Here is a 19241-nt window from a genome sequence, read left to right on the forward strand (position 1 = left end):
TGCCTCATGACTGATTTACCCACCATGCTTATCTCTGCTATTTTAAGTGTTTTTATTTTTGTGGTTGTTTAATAAAGATGGGGTTTTGATCTTTCAATTGATACCAGTTTGGTGCGGTTTATTTGAGGCGTAGCTTTGTTTTTATGGTCTACAACACCTACCTATTCACTAGAATCAGTGACATCACTTACTGTTCATAGACGTTGGTTAATAAGGCCAACAGAGCCTTGATCAGACATCTCTTCTTACCTGTGTATGTATGGTAAAGTTCCACACGGTCGTCACCGGTTTCTGCTGGGAATGACTCGTCAGAGGACGATCACATGTGATCTTCACACCTTGAATATATTCAACTTCTTCAGATAGCTGTGTGGGGAAAAAACATCATTTCTAAACAGAGGAATACTTATATACAGCAATGCATACCATGCGGAGGCCATGTGACATCCCACACACGTGCCTGGTGACACATGGCACTCGTTAACGGGGGTGACATGGATGAGGCTGGGGGGTCATCACAGTGGGACAGGTGAGACAATGGACATTTCACAATTGAGGATACAGCGGTTGTGGGTTCCATCGCATGCTTCGGTTATCGTGATATCGGCGCACCTGATCGAGCACTTTTGCCCGAGATTTTTCAGCATGCTCGGTCAATGCATTTGACCGATTTAGGTCTGAAATCAATTGAACCATCAATCAAGTGTACATGTTGCAGCACAGATTTCAATCTGATTCAACAGAATTATCTAATCAGATGGTCGATCAGGCCGCAAAATCGCCAGATGTATGTCCAGCTTTAGAGTCCACAACTAGTTCCCAGAGAAAGGAAGTAAGGGAAACTCTCTCCAATGAGGAACAGATTGGAGATGTTTTTATTCCATTTCCTCGTGGTTTAAGGCTGCTTTCACAGTGGGACGTTACAGGCGCACGTTAGTGCAGCCTGTAACGCAGCCCCACCGCACTTTAATGAAAAATCAATGGGCTTGTTCACACTGCCCACGTTGCGTTACATTGTAACGCAGCAAAGTGCTGCATGCTGTGCGTTAGACTGTTTGCACATGCTCAGTCATGTTGGGGAAGAGGGGAGAGCGGCCGGGCACATGGCTAATTAATATTCACTGCACTCAGTGATGTGCAGTGTTTACTTCCTGGAGCGGCCGCTCTGTGCGACGATTGGCCGGGCGGGACCACGTGATGCCGCATGCATCCAAGAGTACGCATCACGGCATCACGGACACCAGAGTGAGCTGCACAACGCGGCTCACTCTGACGTCCACATCAGAGAGCACCAGGCGTTGCGTTAGGGGCACGTTATGTGCCCTATAACGTCCCCTAAACGCAACGTCCTGGTGTATAACTAGCCTAAGAATACTAATGGATTACTTCCTGTTACACTAATCCCCATGACATTTAATTATTTATTCTATTTATAAAGCACCAACATACTAGGCAGCGCTAGACATTAGTTAGAGAGACACTTAAAATGAACCAGAGATGAAAATAAACTAAAGAGATAAACAATTGGATCTATCCCTCTACTCCTAAAAATGACTCTTCGACATCTCCAGCTTTTATTTTATGTATCAACATTTACAAAGCAGATTTAATGTTTCATAGACTCAATTGCAGTGTCTCAAGAGTCCCAGACTGAGTGAAAATACATGAACTATTGACCTCATCTTTTCCTCTCACAGTCAGAAGCCCAGGTATCTGCTTAGGAAAGTGTTTTATGCTGAGTACACACAATGCGTTTTTTCAGTTGATTTCCCGTTTTTCCGTGCAATTCTCTTATCTTTTCTTATGAATTTCCATTCACATCTATGAGAAATAATCGAGTGGTAAAACGATCGAAAGTGATATCGGACATGACGGAAATTATCAATCGAATGCATCTATTGACCACAAAACGCAACGTGTGTCCCTAGCATTATAGCTGTAATTTGTTATCAGTGAGCCGACTGAGTCCTGACTGGAGTAAAACTGTCAGTTCCATAGCTAACTATAAACTCTTTCAGGCCTTGTTCACATCATAAATCGCAATCACTGATGTCAGCGTTTTGCGACTTTGTGAGCGATTTTTTTTAACGCCTCCCGACGCTTACCTGCGCGTTATTGTTTTTTTGTAAATCGCTTTTCTAAGCGCTTTTGCAGAGCAAATAATTTTTTCACTACCTGACGCCAGTCACGGAGTGAACTCTTTCACCCGCAAAGGAATAAATACAATGTATTTATTCATGAAAGCGCTGGGGAAATCACTATACAAATCGCTTTCTCAAGCGCCTTTGCGATTTCCCTATACCCTCCAGTGAGGCAAATCGCCCCAAAAATGCTACAGGCAGCCTTTTGGTGAGCGGATCGAAATCGAACCGCTCATACTGTATGTGAACACTCTCATAGGGAATCATTGAACAAGCGCTTTTAGGGCGATTAGGTGTGAATAAGCCCTCAGGAAAGGAAAAAAGAAAAGGAGCACAGCATAAGGTTCTGTATGCTTGCCACTGTATATGCACATGTCTATTTTATTATGTCACACATCATCTCTGGTACACTACAAAAAAAAAATACTTGTACACAACTGGGGCTTCTACCAGCCCCCTGCAGCCATCCCGTGCCCTCGCAGTCACTCACAGATCCTTCTGTCTTATGCCGCCAGCTACTTTCACTTCGTCTCCTTCTACGAGTTCCCGTCCGCAATAGCATCCTGCGCTTACGGCGCAGTGCGCATGTTGGCCGAAAGTGAAAGCTGGCGGCGGGGGACAGGAGGATTCAATTGTGATTGCGAGGGCACAGGACGGCTGCAGGGGGCTGGTAGAAGCCCCAGGTGAGTAAAACTGATTTTTTTTTTCTTAGGCTTAAAGATCACTTTAAGGTTACAGACAATATTTAGGGTTGACATACAGCAATAAGACAATACAAGAATAGATGCAATACAAGAATAAAAACAGTAGCAGCACAGTATGAGTGCAAGGTAATGCTTAAGGGACTCCGAGCAGTGCAGAAACTATGGAAAGATGCATATCATTTGAAAGCTCTCTTTCTCCTCTTTCCAATGATATATAAACCGCCGCCCTACGCCTTTTAGTTTTCGCAATTTTTGTGATTGAAATTGCCACGGCCGCGATTTCAATCGCGAAAATAGAGAAAACTAAAAGGCGTAGGGCGGCGATTTAGGTGTCGCCAGAAAGAGGAGAAAGAGAGCTTTAAAATGATATCCATCTTTCCATAGTTACTTGTATTATACAGGACGACACTTTCCCCAGTGTCAGCAGCTCCATTCAGCAGAATGAAGCTGCTGACTTTAGGAAAAAGTCGCCCTGTGTAATACAAGTAACTATGGAAAGATGGATATCATTTTAAAGCTCTCTTTCTCCTCTTTCTGGCGACACCTAAATCATCGCCCTACGCCTTTTAGTTTTCGCAATTTTTGCGATTGAAATTGCCGCGGCCGCGATTTCAATCGCGAAAATTGCGAAAACTAAAAGGCGTAGGGCGGCGGTTTATATATCATTGGAAAGAGGAGAAAGAGAGCTTTCAAATGATATGCATCTTTCCATAGTTTCTGCACTGCTCGGAGTCCCTTTAGTCACTCACTGGATGGGAGCATGGAGAGTAGGCAAGTCGAGTTCACTCAAGAGTTTGCTCAGATCCATAGGATGCATGACCGGTAACGGAGGTGCGTGATCAGGTAGGAGACATAAGGAGGAGGGCCCTGCCCGAAGGCTTACAGTCTAGAGGGAGAGTTAGGGACACGAAAGGTAGGGAACCAGAGTTCAGCTGCGGCATGACATGATGTAAAACAAATTAAACCGTTCCCAGCAAAAACTAAACCTAAATAGTATATTCTGAGCCTAGGATGAGGAGGTACATCATCATTAGAGAAGTATTTGACAAAGTGAGTTTTTTGTTCCAGAGCTCCACTAAGGATACGCACTACCACCACCAAGAGCGTAAAGAGGAAGTTTCTCTGGTCTGAGCAGGAAGACCCGCCCTTTTGGCTATTTTATTTCAATAATCTTTATTGAAATTCTCACAAAAAGTCAAACAACATGTGCTGACAAAGTAATCCAAGTCTCTCAGTACAATCAAAAGGGAAGAATGGTCCCATTCTGTTTACATGGTCTACATGAAAGCGCTAAAGGTAGGCAGAGGAGGACGACAGAGGAGGATGGCAGAGGGGCCGATTAGTCTGAAGGGGGCTGGAGGAAGCCCCTGGTATGTATATTTTCTTTATTTTTAGCTATCTCAGGTTTACTTTAAGCTCAATACACACTCTTGACCACCATCGCTAAACAACAAGCGATGCCCGACAAACGAACAACGTCTGAAGGCAACACATGCTGTTTGATTAAAATGATGGACCAAAGAAAGCTCTACCGATCGGACCATCAGCGGAAGTTAAACAATGAGTACCTGGAAGTATGTCATTAGTCACACAAATGGTTTTTAAATGGAGTGATGTTTGTTATCACCCGATAAACGACTTTCACATGAATTACACCAATAATAGTACAAACAAATCCGCTGGGATCTTTTCACGTCGTTGTACATCTTTTTTCCAACAATACATGGCTGACCTGTCGTTTCTCATTCGTTACGGGCGATGGCGATTGAGCGTGTGTGCGAGGCTTAGACGACGATGAGCTGGGAGTACCTGAAGAGAGAGATCAACTACAAAGAACTCTAGGGTTTTTGTGGCCCCAAGCAGCACATAATTTGTGCCCTCCCAGTTAGAGGCACTTTCTCGCATAACAATAGGTTACCAAAGGTGCCCCCCCCCCCCCCCCCCCCCCGAAAACAAATTAGCCCTCCAGTAAAGGTAGGTAGCCAAAGGTGCCCCCCCCTCAGTATAAGTAGCCACCATCTTCAGTATAGGTAGCCAAGGTGTTCCCCAGTATAGATAGCCACCCTAGTATAGGTAGCCAGGGTGTGTGTCCCCATTCTAGATAGCTACCCCAGTATAGGTATCCAAAGGTGCGTCTCCCCCATCTTCCCCTTTACATAGGCCATTGGTTTCAGAGGGGGTATGTAGCTTCCTCTGTCTTCCCATCCCCAGCACTTGTAGACCTGAAGATCAGCTGTGAACGGAAAAGAGGAAAGCAATACACAGTAACCATGCGGCACACTTCAAATATAGGAAATGAGCAATGACCTCACTTCCGTAACTGGAATGTACTCTGTGGTCACTGTGCCGCTCTCCCCTCCGTTCACGCTGCCACTGATCTGAGGTCAGCGTGTGAGTGATGTGGAAGCAGTGGCAGCCATACAAATCACAGACAGGGCAGCCTGAACTGGACAGTGAGTCCTGACCTGTCCAGAACCCTTTCCCCAATTCTCCATGATCCCAACCTCTTTTCAAAGTTTGACCCTCTTAACGACTGTTGAATCTATAATGGACACCGTCTTATGAGCTAATAAAAGATACTTGTTTCTCACCAGTTCTTTATGCAGACCAATGCCTTCCCTTCCTGTTTACTGATCACCAATCATGGACATCAGTCATTTAAAGCAAAGGAAAAAAAAGGGAGGGGGGGGGGGGGGGGGGTCTTGCAAAACTCTTCTTAGGGCTGAAACCTGCTTTAAATTGCTAATCACAATCAACATTACTTAGACACTTTTTTAATTTTGGAATTTAGTAGTAGCGATTTGTATAGCGCTTGCATTTTCCATCAGCACAAGGTCTTATTGGTGCAGCAAGTGGTGTTGGGAAGTAAAAAATGGCTTTATTCACCAGCTGAAAAGTGATTTTGCAGCAATCCCATATTTTGTATAGCGGTGCAAATGCTCCAAAAATGCTGCTGGCATCGCAATTGGATTTTAGGAAATCACAATGGCTCCTGTGGGATCAGCCCTGTTGACTTTCATTAACCTCCCTAGCGTTCTGGACGAGCTGAGCTCGTCCAGAGACGCTAGAGGGCACCGCTCAGGCCCCGCTGGGCCAATTTTGATCTTTTTTTTCTTTCAAACACGCAGCTAGCACTTTGCTAGCTGCGTGTTTGCCCCAATCGCCGCTGCTCGCCGCCGATCCGCCGCAAAAGAGGGCCCCCCCGCAGACCCCGTGTGCCGCCTGCCCAATCACCGCCAGGCTGCGCTTTGGCGTGGATCGGGAGTCCCAGTGACGTCACGACGTCGTTGACGTCAATGACATCACTCCGTTAGTCGCCATGGCGACGGGGGAAGCCCTAAAGGAAATCCCGTTCAGAACAGGATTTCCTTATGGGCGTGATCGCCGGCGGCGATCAGAAGGGTGGGAGGGAGGGAAGAGGGAGGGGAGAATCATGTAGCTAGCGCTAGGCTAGCTACATGATAAGAAAAAAATATGGGGCGAAAAAAACCCTCCCGCGGCCGTGCGAATTGAAACGCCCAGCAGGTTAACCTAGTGCTTTTTGAACTGCAGGCACACCCAGAACACTGCTGAAAGTGCCCTTGTGGGCCCCAAGCCTAAAGCTTAATGAGAACCTGAACTGAAAATGAAAAGTCAGAATAACCATATGTTAGGCTTGGTGGTGTATTCTCCACAGTCAGCATGCAACGCATGAGCTGGCGTGGAGGAGGTACACACACTAGCACCAGGAAACAGGCTATCCCTAGTATAGTGGAGGGGAGGACTGACTCCAATAGGAGATTGTGGCGCACAGAGCCGGTGCAGATCTGACAGCCACAAACAATGCTTTCGTTATAACGTCTCAGCGCAAAGTAGCGCTGAGCGCATAAACCAGAACTGAGGAGATCAGGACAGGTAGACAGAATGAACGCTTGCTAGCTAGCGGCTACTTAGCGACAGCAAGCGTCCAAAACCAGACAGACTGGAATGAGGCAGCCAATGCGATGCGGCGATGGCGTGCCTCACAAAGACAGGACAGGATAGTCAGAAAATAGCAGGATTAAGATAGATGAACGTAACACAGATAAATATACAATAAGTATGTTTTCCTAGCGTATTACAATTACAGCTATCAATGAAACTATTTGTAACGTCTGACTAACATATGTATATATCGGCAATGAACCGATATATGACATAAGCAGGAACGCTGACTAGGACTGGAGTAATACAGGGAACAGGACTCAGAAGGATTCGCTATCTCTTCGCAGAGATGAACGCAATCCACAAACAGGACCAGGAACAGGATAACTAGCTCAGCGCGGGTGTTCACGGTACGCGCAAACTACCAAAACGTGCTGGAAAACTGACTAACTGCACACAGGATATAAACAGTTCGTGTACGTATACATCAGCGACACTGATGTATCACGTAACACAAATACAAGGAAAATAATAAACGTGCTGGTATGCATATATATTGGCAATGAACCAATATATGATGCAAAGACCAGCAAAGTATCTTTATAACAAGAAACACGATCGGGGGCTAAAGCGACAGCAAGACTGGCTTAAGCTGAAGCTATGAAAACCCAAGGAAACCCTGCAGGAAGCAGATCTTTATACTGAGGTCATCCAATGGGAGCAGACATGCAGATTCCCACACAGGTGAATGATAATCAGTCACAAGCTGACAGCAGGGAAAGACAGACAAAGCTATGCAACTTGCATGGAAATAGATCAGAACTGCCTGAGCTGCAGCACTACTACTTCCAGTAATAGCTGCTGCAGCAGCGATCATTACAGTACCCCCGCCTTTAAAAGCGGATTCCAGACGCTTTTCAAAACCGAAATTCCCAACAAAACAGTCTGACTGATAATTCATGATGACCGGGACAGCCCGGCAAGACCGAATTCCAGAATCAGTCCCCACAAGACTGGACCCATCAGAACCAGAACCTACAGAACCACGCCCATCAGTACCACAAGCCCCAGTGTGATACCCATCAGAACCATGATTTCCAGAAGAAAGCCCTCCGAAATTCCCTGAGCGATACCCACCGCCTTCCAGGAACCGTTCAGAAACGCCAAAGCCTTTGCAATGCCCACCGGTACTGTCTTTACCAACACAAAACCCACTGTTGAACCAGTCCAAGGTACCAGGACAGGTTTTCTCAGAGACCTCCCAGAACACCTTGAAGCTCCAAAGAGATCCCCATGTGTCAGAACGCCCCTTAGGCTCACATGGAGAACTATCAAGAACCCCTATGGAACCTAGGGCAATTTCCGAGTCAGGGCCACAAGGAAAAACATCAATATCAGGGCTTTCAGGGACCAGAACCATCTCTGGGCATGCAGGCAGACTGGCAACATCAGAACGTGTTCCCACTAAGGAAGCATCAGAGCACGCTAACACCTTAGACACACTTGGGCATTCTGGCACACAAAGAACATCTGGGCACACCGGCACAAGAGAAACCTCTGGGCATGTCAAGGAACTGTGAGCCTCAGGGTCAGCCAAGACAGGACCAAAACCAGGACTGGCCAAAAAAAAATCATCATGACTAAACTTCGCAACCACTGGACTTTTACACGAGAATGCTGGATCAGACTTAGATGTCGCTGATTCCAGCAAAGTCAGTAACAAATCAGATTCAGGGGCACCAACAAAACAGGACAAATCTTCTGATGTATGCACTGAACCAGATAGGGACTCCACAACTACCTCTGGACTGGACAGAGACTCATTTAATACACTGGATTGGAGCTCATGAGGCGCTGCAGAACAAGTCAGTATTGCAGCAGCCCCCACTGGACTAGGCAAAACTGAGGAATTCCCTGGACAGGAAGGGGACTCTGGAACCTCTGCCACAGCGGACAGAGAACTAGAATCTTCCAGGATACAGGGCTGGGTTTCAGGAACACTCATCGGACCGGACTGAAATTCTGAGATTTCTATTATTTTGACCAGAGAATCAGAATTATCCATGTTACAGGGCAAGACTTCTGAAACATTCAGAGGACAGGGCTGGAGTTCCTCGGCTGTTACAACACTGGAGAGGGACTCAACAACATTGGTTAAATCAGACTGTGTACAGGGCAAGGTATCTGACACACTTGCTGACGAGGACAATATTTCAATGACTTCTGCTTTGCTGGGCAGAAATTCATCAAGTTTTATTAGAGCAGACTGTAATTCCAAAACAGCTGCTAGACAAGTGAATATTACTGCAACACCAACTGAGGTAAGCAGTGCTTCAGCCTCCTCTGCTAGAGGGTTTAAAGTATCCAAAATACTGGGTGAAGCATAAGACTCTGCGACCACAGCTTCACTGGACAGGATCACTGAACAGTCCATATTGCAGGGCAAAACCATGGAAGCACCTGCTGGACAGCATAATGATTCTGTGACCTGAGTTTCATTGGAGAGATCTACTGCACAATTCATGGTACAGGGCAAATTTATTGGAAAATTTTCTGAACAAGGTAATAATTGTGCGATTTCAGGTTCACATAGCAGATGCTCTGAGCTATTCACGAAACTAGAGCGAGGTGTAGAAACAGGAAGATCAAGACAATGTTTGCGCATCTGCTGGATCAGACAGGAGTTGAACTTTATTAACACAGGTAATTTCTGCAGAAGTGTTTGCAGAGACAGGCAAGATTTTTCTGGTGTCTGTTTCACTAAACAAAGAGTCATGAGTACTGGCTAGGCTGGACTCGGAAGTCAGCAGGACCTCTGGATTCTCTGCTGAGAAATTTGCGCAGGGCAAGGTTAAGAATGTATCAGTGGCTTCTGTTTTACTGGGAAGTAACACTGAGTTATCCATGGTACAGGGTGGAATTGCAGGAACTTCAATTTCACACAAAAAGAGCTCCGAATCACCTGCTGAATCAGCCAAAGGTGCTGAAGCAGGCGGGTCAGAACGCCAAATTTGCGAATTCGGAGTCACAAAAAAATCATCCAAAATCAGTTCCCACACATCAATCAATGGAGCCACAAAGTCATACTCACACACACCAGTTTTTATTAGGTTATAGGCAGACTTAATGCATGCATTCAATACCAATTCACTTTTTGCACTGTAAAATTGACAAAATGAACTTGAATCATTTTTCCATTCATTGACCAGAGCTTCCATCTCTCCTTTCTCAAATGAAGGATTCCAAGCATACTTAACAGGCAGATCATGGTTTGCAGATATGATTGTGGCAGGCACATGTATAGGGTTAATTAGCAGGTGATTGGCAGATTCCTTATTCTTAAGAATCTCCAATACCTGTAGCAAGTGTTGAACTGTAGTGTATGCAAACTTTCCTTGCTTCACAAATAAGTTGATTTGTTCAATACTCTGTAATATCTCATCATAATCATACTCAGATAATTCTTTTAAACAAAAATCTTTATTTTCCCTAGCCAGGGAGGAAAGTTCATTAGTAGTTTCATAAGTCCATTTAACTCCCCTGAAAGACAATTGCATTTCATTATCTGTTAATGGCAGAATCTCATTATAGGTCTCAGTCGCTAAGGATAACGATTCTGCAGATTGGACACGTTTCTTAGAACGTTTGCGTTTTGCCTTTGACCTTGCGGTTTTTGGTGATTTATTCAAAGCTGCAGGAAAATTATCAGTAACACTTTCTGCTTGCTGCTCATTCTTGCAAGCAATTGAAGGAGCAGCTGATTGGCCTGCTGCCAGGAGTTCATTATGGGCCCGTTTCCACTCTCGCGGAAACGGCCGCGAATCCGCAGAGTTTCCCCGCAGGCAAATCGCGCGGGGAAACTCTGCCATAGGGGACAACGGCGCCGCCGGCCGAATCGCTTGCAGTAGCGATTCGGCCGGAAACCCCCACAGAATTCGCGGCGGAGGCTGCGATTCCCATAGCCGTGCATGGCACGGCTGATGGGAATCGCCTGCGATCCCGCCCACCCGCTCAGTGCCGGCGTGCGTCTACGAGACGCACGCCGCACTAGTGGAAACGAGCCCTAAGAGGAAAAGGCAATGGATCTATGCGCAACCAGTTATGGATCACAAACGCTAGAAATTCCAGCGGTCTATCTTTCAAATCGGAATGATTGAGAACATCAAATGCCCACTGGAATAATTCCCCTTTAAACAAAATATAACTTAGTTGGAGTGCCCAGGTTGAAACAGGAGTCGCTTGGAGATCAGGATTGGTCAGGAACCTGGCACATTCAGAGAAAAACTCATTTTCTGTTTCAGAGCTAAGTTCTTCAAATTTCTTAAAGGAACAGGAACCATAATTAACAGTGTCATACTTTCTGGGAATCCCCCCCACAATGGGGATTGGTAATGGGGTTTTCATAATGTTAGGCTTGGTGGTGTATTCTCCACAGTCAGCATGCAACGCATGAGCTGGCGTGGAGGAGGTACACACACTAGCACCAGGAAACAGGCTATCCCTAGTATAGTGGAGGGGAGGACTGACTCCAATAGGAGATTGTGGCGCACAGAGCCGGTGCAGATCTGACAGCCACAAACAATGCTTTCGTTATAACGTCTCAGCGCAAAGTAGCGCTGAGCGCATAAACCAGAACTGAGGAGATCAGGACAGGTAGACAGAATGAACGCTTGCTAGCTAGCGGCTACTTAGCGACAGCAAGCGTCCAAAACCAGACAGACTGGAATGAGGCAGCCAATGCGATGCGGCGATGGCGTGCCTCACAAAGACAGGACAGGATAGTCAGAAAATAGCAGGATTAAGATAGATGAACGTAACACAGATAAATATACAATAAGTATGTTTTCCTAGCGTATTACAATTACAGCTATCAATGAAACTATTTGTAACGTCTGACTAACATATGTATATATCGGCAATGAACCGATATATGACATAAGCAGGAACGCTGACTAGGACTGGAGTAATACAGGGAACAGGACTCAGAAGGATTCGCTATCTCTTCGCAGAGATGAACGCAATCCACAAACAGTAACAGAACAGGATTCAGAAGGATTCGTTATCTCTTCGCAGAGATGAACGCAATCCACAAACAGGAACAGAACAGGATTCAGAAGGATTCGTTATCTCTTCGCAGAGATGAACGCAATCCACAAACAGGACCAGGAACAGGATAACTAGCTCAGCGCGGGTGTTCACGGTACGCGCAAACTACCAAAACGTGCTGGAAAACTGACTAACTGCACACAGGATATAAACAGTTCGTGTACGTATACATCAGCGACACTGATGTATCACGTAACACAAATACAAGGAAAATAATAAACGTGCTGGTATGCATATATATTGGCAATGAACCAATATATGATGCAAAGACCAGCAAAGTATCTTTATAACAAGAAACACGATCGGGGGCTAAAGCGACAGCAAGACTGGCTTAAGCTGAAGCTATGAAAACCCAAGGAAACCCTGCAGGAAGCAGATCTTTATACTGAGGTCATCCAATGGGAGCAGACATGCAGATTCCCACACAGGTGAATGATAATCAGTCACAAGCTGACAGCAGGGAAAGACAGACAAAGCTATGCAACTTGCATGGAAATAGATCAGAACTGCCTGAGCTGCAGCACTACTACTTCCAGTAATAGCTGCTGCAGCAGCGATCATTACACCATACACACGTCATACTTACCTCCTGTGTAGTCTACTACTCAATCTCTTTCTCCTCTCTTGTGTCCCATTTGTCCACTGTGATCAATGGAATTCTCCGTCCTCCATTTTAAAAATGGCTATTTGTAATGATCTGCTCTGCTGTCTGCACAGGCAGGCAGCTTTTTGACCATTTTTTTGCATTCACTTATCTGGCTATTGATAGCTTTGCCTCTCTTGAGGGCTTGCAGTATAAATACCATTTCCTCTCAGAATTCCCTGCTGGTCATAAAGGTTTGGTTCTGCTGGACTTACCTTGAGTTTCAGCCCCTCTGCTAATTGTTTGCTAAATATTGTCTTAGAATAGTTATCCTTTGGAGTGCACTAGCATTCCTCCTAGCACAGTCAGGATGTTTATTATCTGTATTGCCTAGTTCTGTCTTATCTGTTGCGATTGCACTTGCTCCTACGGCAGCTGACAGTGAATCGCTCTGTCTGTTTAGATCGCATTCGCCCTAGCGGTAGAGGCGGTGGATCTTTCTGTATTCTGTCTTGGAGTGTAGCCAGAGCAGCGGTAGCTACTGGTTGCTCCATCTGTCTGTCTGTTGGGATCGCATTCACCCTAGCGGTAGAGGTGGTGGATCTCTCGGTACTCTGTCTTGGAGTATAGCCAGAGCAGCGGTTGCTACTGGTTACTCCTTCTATCTGTCTAGTCCGGAACGAACACTTGCTGTTGTCTGGGTGAGGCAACCGATTAGCAAGCGTTTGCGTCATTTGTTTGTTTTCTTTTTTCGTGTTTCATTTGTTAGTCAGGGTTGGTACGCTTTGTCGCTGTTGCGCTTAACGTGCGGTGACCGTGCCTTGCACGCGCTTTGTCGCTATTGCGCTTAACGTGTGGTGACCGCGTGTAGCTAGTCCTGTCTGTTCTTTTGTGTTGGATTATAGTTTGTTATTGGTTCTGTCTTTATTCATCCTGTGATCTGTCTTAATATTCAGCTATGAAACTGACAGTTTTTCTCCAGTCGGGACCCAGTCAGACTATAGAGTCCCTCACTAATGAGGAATTACAGCTATCTCATCAGTTTATTTTCACTTAAAGAAAACCTGAACTGAAAATTAAAAGTCAAAATAAGCATACACAAGTCATACTTACCTTCCATGTAGTCCTCCTCAGTGTCTTTCTCCTGTCCCGCGTCCTGTTTGTTCACTGTGATCAAGGGAATTTTCCATCCTCCATTTTGAAAATGGCCATTACCCCATAACAGCTTTCTGGTCAGCACACAGTTAAACTGTAACATCGCCCACTTGAGCCATAGGGAAACATGGACATTACCTGGTACATCAGTTTTCCTCTCAGCTATAACTGACAGCAACTGATATTTTACGGACAGCAACTGATATATTTCAGATCTGACAAAATATTATCAGAACTGGAAGGGATTATTGTCAGAAGAAAATGGTGAGCTTCTGAGAGGAACTGATGGCAAGGTAACTATGTAATGTTCATTTGAAGTTACCTCATATGTTTATTTTAAATATTTTTACCCAGTACAGGTTCTCTTTAAGTATCACTTTAAACATTACTGAATTAAAATAAAGCTGTATTAACAACTTGAGGACCGCGGTGTTAAACCCCCCTAGAGACCAGGCCATTTTTAGTTAATTGGGCCACTGCAGCTTTAAAGAGACCCCGTAACAAAAATTGCATCCTGTTTTTTATCATCCTACAAGTTCTAAAAGCTATGCTAATGTGTTCTGGCTTACTGCAGCACTTTCTGCTATCACAGTCTCTGTAATAAATCAATGTATCTTTCCCCTGTCAGACTTGTTGGCCTGTGTCTGGAAGGCTGCCAAGTTCTTCAGTGTTGTGGTTCTGCTATGAACTCCCCCTTCCAGGCCCCTCTATGAACACTGCCTGTGTATTATTTAGATTAGGGCAGATTCTCTCTTCTCTCTTATCTTTTACAAGCTGGATAAACCGTCCTCTGAGCTGGCTGGGCTTTCACATACTGAGGAATTAGACAAGGGCAAAGCTGTTTGCAGGAAGAAACGAGCAGCCTGAAACTTCAGTGCATGAGAACTGCAGGGGAAAGAAACACACAATGATCTCTTGAGATTCAAAAGAAAGGGTGTATACAGCCTGCTTGTGTATGAATGTATTTTCTATGTGTGGACATACTGTACATCAACCTACTTCCTGTTTTGGTGGCCATTTTGTTTGTTTATAAACAAACTTTTTAAAACTGTTTTTAACCACTTTTAATGCGGCGGGGAGCGGCGAAATTGTGACAGAGGGGAATAGGAGATGTCCCCTAACGCACTGGTATGTTTACTTTTGTGCGATTTTAACAATACAGATTCCCAAGCTGCAGGGCCACACAACACAGCACACGACTGATTCCCCCCCTCTCTGCTGGTGGGGTCTAATCGACCCCCCTCCCCCCATTGTTTATTTATTGGTTTATAAATATTTATGTAATTTTTTTTTTTTTACATTCCCCTACCCCCAGCCAGCCAATGATGCGATCGGCTCTCATAGGCTACAGCCTATGAGAGCCGATCGCTCTCCTGTGGGCCAGCCGTGTCACACGGCTGTCCCCAGTACAGCACTGCTGCAGATGACAGCACTGTACAATATAATTTTGTCTAACAGCCTCTAACAGCCTCCCGACCGGCGATTGCTGCTCGGAGACTGAAGGCAGGGCGGAGCTCCGCCCCCCAAGCAGGAGATGCGTGCGCAACCTGCGCGCGATCTCCTGCTAGCCCCATAGACGGCCGTTCATGCCAATCGGTGTGGAGCGGTCCAGGGGCTGCCGCACTGCTCACGCCAATTGGCATGGAGCAGTCGGCAAGTAGTTAAAGGGGCACTATGGCGAAAAATTGTAAAATTTAAAATATGTGCAAACATATACAAATAAGAAGTACGTTTTTCCAGAGTAAAATGAGCCATAAATTACTTTTCTCCTATTTTGCTGTCACTTACAGTAGGTAGTAGAAATCTGACAGAAGCGACAGGTTTTGGACTAGTCCATCTCTTCATGGGGGATTTTCAGGGATTTATTTATTATCAAAAGCACTTAGTGAATGGCACTTGCTCTGTCCAACTGCCAAAAAAACTGTGTAGTGAGCAGGGAAGCTGGACTGGACAGCATCATTGTTTAAGGCTAAGTTCACAGTGGGACGTTAAAGTCGCACGTTAAAACAGCATTTAACGCAGAATAACTCACTGCAATGAAAAATCAATGCCCCATTCACAGTGCACACGTTACGTTAGTGACTAACGCTGCACGTTAAGTAAAAGTACTGCATGCAGTGCGTTATACACGTTATTAGCTGCGTTGGACTGTTTGCACATGCTCAGTAATGACTTGGATGCATACTTTTCATTCCCTGTATTTTTTACTGTATCTGCTGTATGCGACGGTAACGCTGCGTTGTCACTTTTTGGGCGCGTTGCGTTGTAAGCTTGCGGTGCGACTTTAACGTGGCATCAAAACGCAACGTCCCACTGTGAATCTAGCCTCAATCCTTTTTAGGGAATATCTTTATAAAGAATAAAAGCCTTGCTGAGAATCCCCTATGAAGAGATGGACTAGTCCAAAACCTGTTGCTTCTGTTAGATTTCTACTACCTACTGTAAGTGACAGCAATATAGGAGAAAAGTAATTTATGGCTCATTTTACTCTGGAAAAAAACGTACTTCTTATTTGTATATGTTTGCACATATTTTAAATGTAAAAAATGTCACCATAGTGCCCCTTTAAATGTGGTGGGTGAAGTTGGACTTTTAAATGTTATTACAATAATCCATGAAGACCAGAGCGATATCTTTCAGCGTGGGTAAATCGGATGGTAAATAATGTGTAATTTTGTGTAGCATGAGCATCTCAGTTAATGGCGAGAAGAAATGGCCAATCAAATGCTAATAATTCCAGCTTGCATGCAATTTAAATGAAAATTTTATGCATCTTGGAATTGGGCCAATCAAACACACTTCCTGACGATTCTGATTGGCTCAATTCTAAGCTGCATAAAATTTGCATTTAAATACACATCAGAGCACACTAGCATCACACTGGCCACCTCTGCTGGCAATCAGGCGATAAAACAAAAGCCCTTACTTACCACTGGTGTGCTGCTGCTGTGGAGCCGATACTCCTGCAGGAGGCGCTCTTGGTAAGACTGGAGACCTTCTTCCTCCACCACCAGTTTGTTCCGCCTGCTGACTTTCTCCCTCAGGATCCACTCCTGCAGCTCCTCCTGGCTGTGAGCCTTCTGGCATCCCTCACCATAGATGCACTGCTGGGGGCTAACACAGAAGATCAAGTCAGGATGAATAAAGACTAAACCAAACAATAGGTCTTAGTATGTGAGTAATGCAGGGTTAGCTAAACCGCATAAGTACTGGATGTTAAAGGAAAGTGCATTAAAGGGAAATTCCACATTCATTATAAAACTGCTGTATGGGCAGATGGGCACTGCACATCGCACAAGTCTTATTACATTTTAATGTTATTAAAAATGATGATTCCATTTCAATATGCAACCGGCTAAGAATCTCTATAACTGACAGTAATCTCAAATGGTTCTTTGCAACCGTGGAAACACTGACCTGTTGTCATGAGACTGTTGGGAACCTCCCACCTTGCAGCAGCCAATGTTGCTCATTTATTGACACTAATCCATTGACTGGCAGCTTTGGCGGTCCACAGAAGTGAACGGAAATCGATCGGAAAAACAATCGGACAGTCGTTTGAAATTCAGATCGGACATGTTGGAAATAATCCATCTGGCAGGTAAATCTGCCAGAAAATTGAATGATGTGTTACCTAGCATAATGCACATTTTTGGTATGTTGTGGCAGAGATAAGATCAAGTGTAGGAAGGTTCATTTCAGGGTTATCTTAAAGTACAGATAGGTTGATTCACTATAACAAATAGCATGTCTTATCACAGTTACCATGCAACACTTTGATTGGCCCAATAGGCTGCAGCCTATTGGCCCAATAAAAGTGCAGGGATAATTACTTTTAAAATGATTGGACCCGCAGGGGCTCAGGGCAGGACGAATGGAGCTCTCGTCATTGCCAATTAGCATGCATAAGTTTGTAGTGCTTGCTATGCTAATCTGATAAGGCATGTTAACTGATAAGCCACGCTATTTGTTATAGTGAATCAGCCCCCATGTGACTGTAGTATTCATCTATGGGGGGTATTCTGTTGCCCAAATATTTCTGCAAATGTTCTTACACAAATTAAATGCTTTGTGGCACCCACTGTCTCCTCTCCACCCCCCCCCCCCCCCTCACATCCCTGTAAGCACTAAGTAGTCACCCAAACCATGTCTTCTCATGTACCAGGGTACTCCTGACACACACACACACACACACACACACACACACACACACACACACACACACACACACACACACACACTCACACACCTACCCTGACACACACACACTCATACACCTACCCCGTACATCACCAGACCATCCTAGCATCAACACAGCAGAGCCAGATAATCCACAAGGTAACTAATGCAGGTGCCTTGGGCCTGGCAGGTGTCCACAGGCCTTGCTGCTAGCTTTTTCTGGTCCCCATTCCTCATCTAACCTTTCCAAAGAAACCAGGTGGCTAGCAAGGGGAGACAAATATTCTATCTTACCTAGGGCCCCATTTGATGTTAACCCTTCTCTGCAATGCAGAGAAACACAATAAACAAAACAGTCAGTCTAGAGGCTAGTGACAAGTCTGTACAGCCTCAGCCCTGCACTGTCGCCCACACAATCAAGTCTCGACCCCTCTCTGGCAATATTTTTCGCAAGTGTGTGCATGAGGCTTTAGAGAGTACCCAGCAACATCCCTCTTCCTGCATGAGTAATTAGCACAAAGCAGGAAGCATTGCAGCTGTTTTGTTGCTGTTTGCAACACTGTAGAACTACTATTTTTAGGTGTGCAGAGAAAAGCAAGGCAAGAGATCCAAAATACTTTTTTTTGCAGAAACTCTTGTGATGTTTACAGCTAATCTGAGAAGAGTGTGTTTCCTTTCAACAAAATAGTTGAGTGTGCTCAGGTTGATATCAAACAAATGACAACGCTAATAGGCTGCAACTGAACTGAAGACCAACAGAGGCATGCAGAGCCTTCCAGTGGCTAAATACAATGGGGTGCAAAAGTTTAGGCAACATTGTTAATTGTCATGATTTTCCTGTATAAATCGGTTACAGTGGTGGTTACGATAAAAAATGTCAGTTAAATATATCATGTCATATATCATATAGGAGACACACACAGTGATATTTGAAAAGTGAAATTAAGTTTATTGGATTTACAGAAAGTGTGCAATAATTGTTTAAACACAATTAGGCAGGTGCATAAATTTGGGCACCACAAAAAAGAAATGAAATCAATATTTAGTACATCCTCCTTTTGCAGAGATTACAGCCTCTAAACGCTTCCTGTAGGTTCTAATGAGAGTCTGGATTCTGATTTAAGGTATTTTGGTCCATTCCTCTTTACAAAACATCTCTTGTTCATTCAGGTTTGATGGCTTCCGAGCATGGACAGCTCTCTTTAACTCACACCACAGATTTTCAACTATATTCAGGTCTGGGGACTGAGATGGCCATTCCAGAACATTGTACTTGTTCCTCTGCATGAATGCCTTAGTGGATTTTGAGCAGTGTTTAGGGTCATTGTCTTGTTGAAAGATCCAGCCCCGGCGCAGCTTCAGCTTTGTCACTGATTCCTGGACATTGGTCTCCAGAATCTGCTGATACTGAGTGCAATCCATGTGTCCCTCAACTTTGACAAGATTCCCAGTCCCTGCACTGGCAACACA

At 44.8% G+C, this 19241-nt stretch overlaps 1 protein-coding gene across 1 annotated transcript in view; it reads right to left on the reverse strand.

The window, feature by feature from the left end:
• The window catches only part of HELZ2 (helicase with zinc finger 2), an 80138-nt gene that overhangs the window by 49677 nt on the left and 11220 nt on the right, over window positions 1-19241 (reverse strand). Inside the window, exons 3-4 of the mRNA XM_068263429.1 lie at window positions 16523-16706; window positions 250-366 (exon numbers count right to left, since the gene is read on the reverse strand). Coding sequence (XP_068119530.1) covers window positions 250-366; window positions 16523-16706 — 301 coding nt within the window. The remainder of the gene's footprint in view (window positions 1-249; window positions 367-16522; window positions 16707-19241) is intronic.

The sequence above is a fragment of the Hyperolius riggenbachi genome, chromosome 12 (assembly GCF_040937935.1).
Source record: "Hyperolius riggenbachi isolate aHypRig1 chromosome 12, aHypRig1.pri, whole genome shotgun sequence".
Taxonomy (NCBI): domain Eukaryota; kingdom Metazoa; phylum Chordata; class Amphibia; order Anura; family Hyperoliidae; genus Hyperolius; species Hyperolius riggenbachi.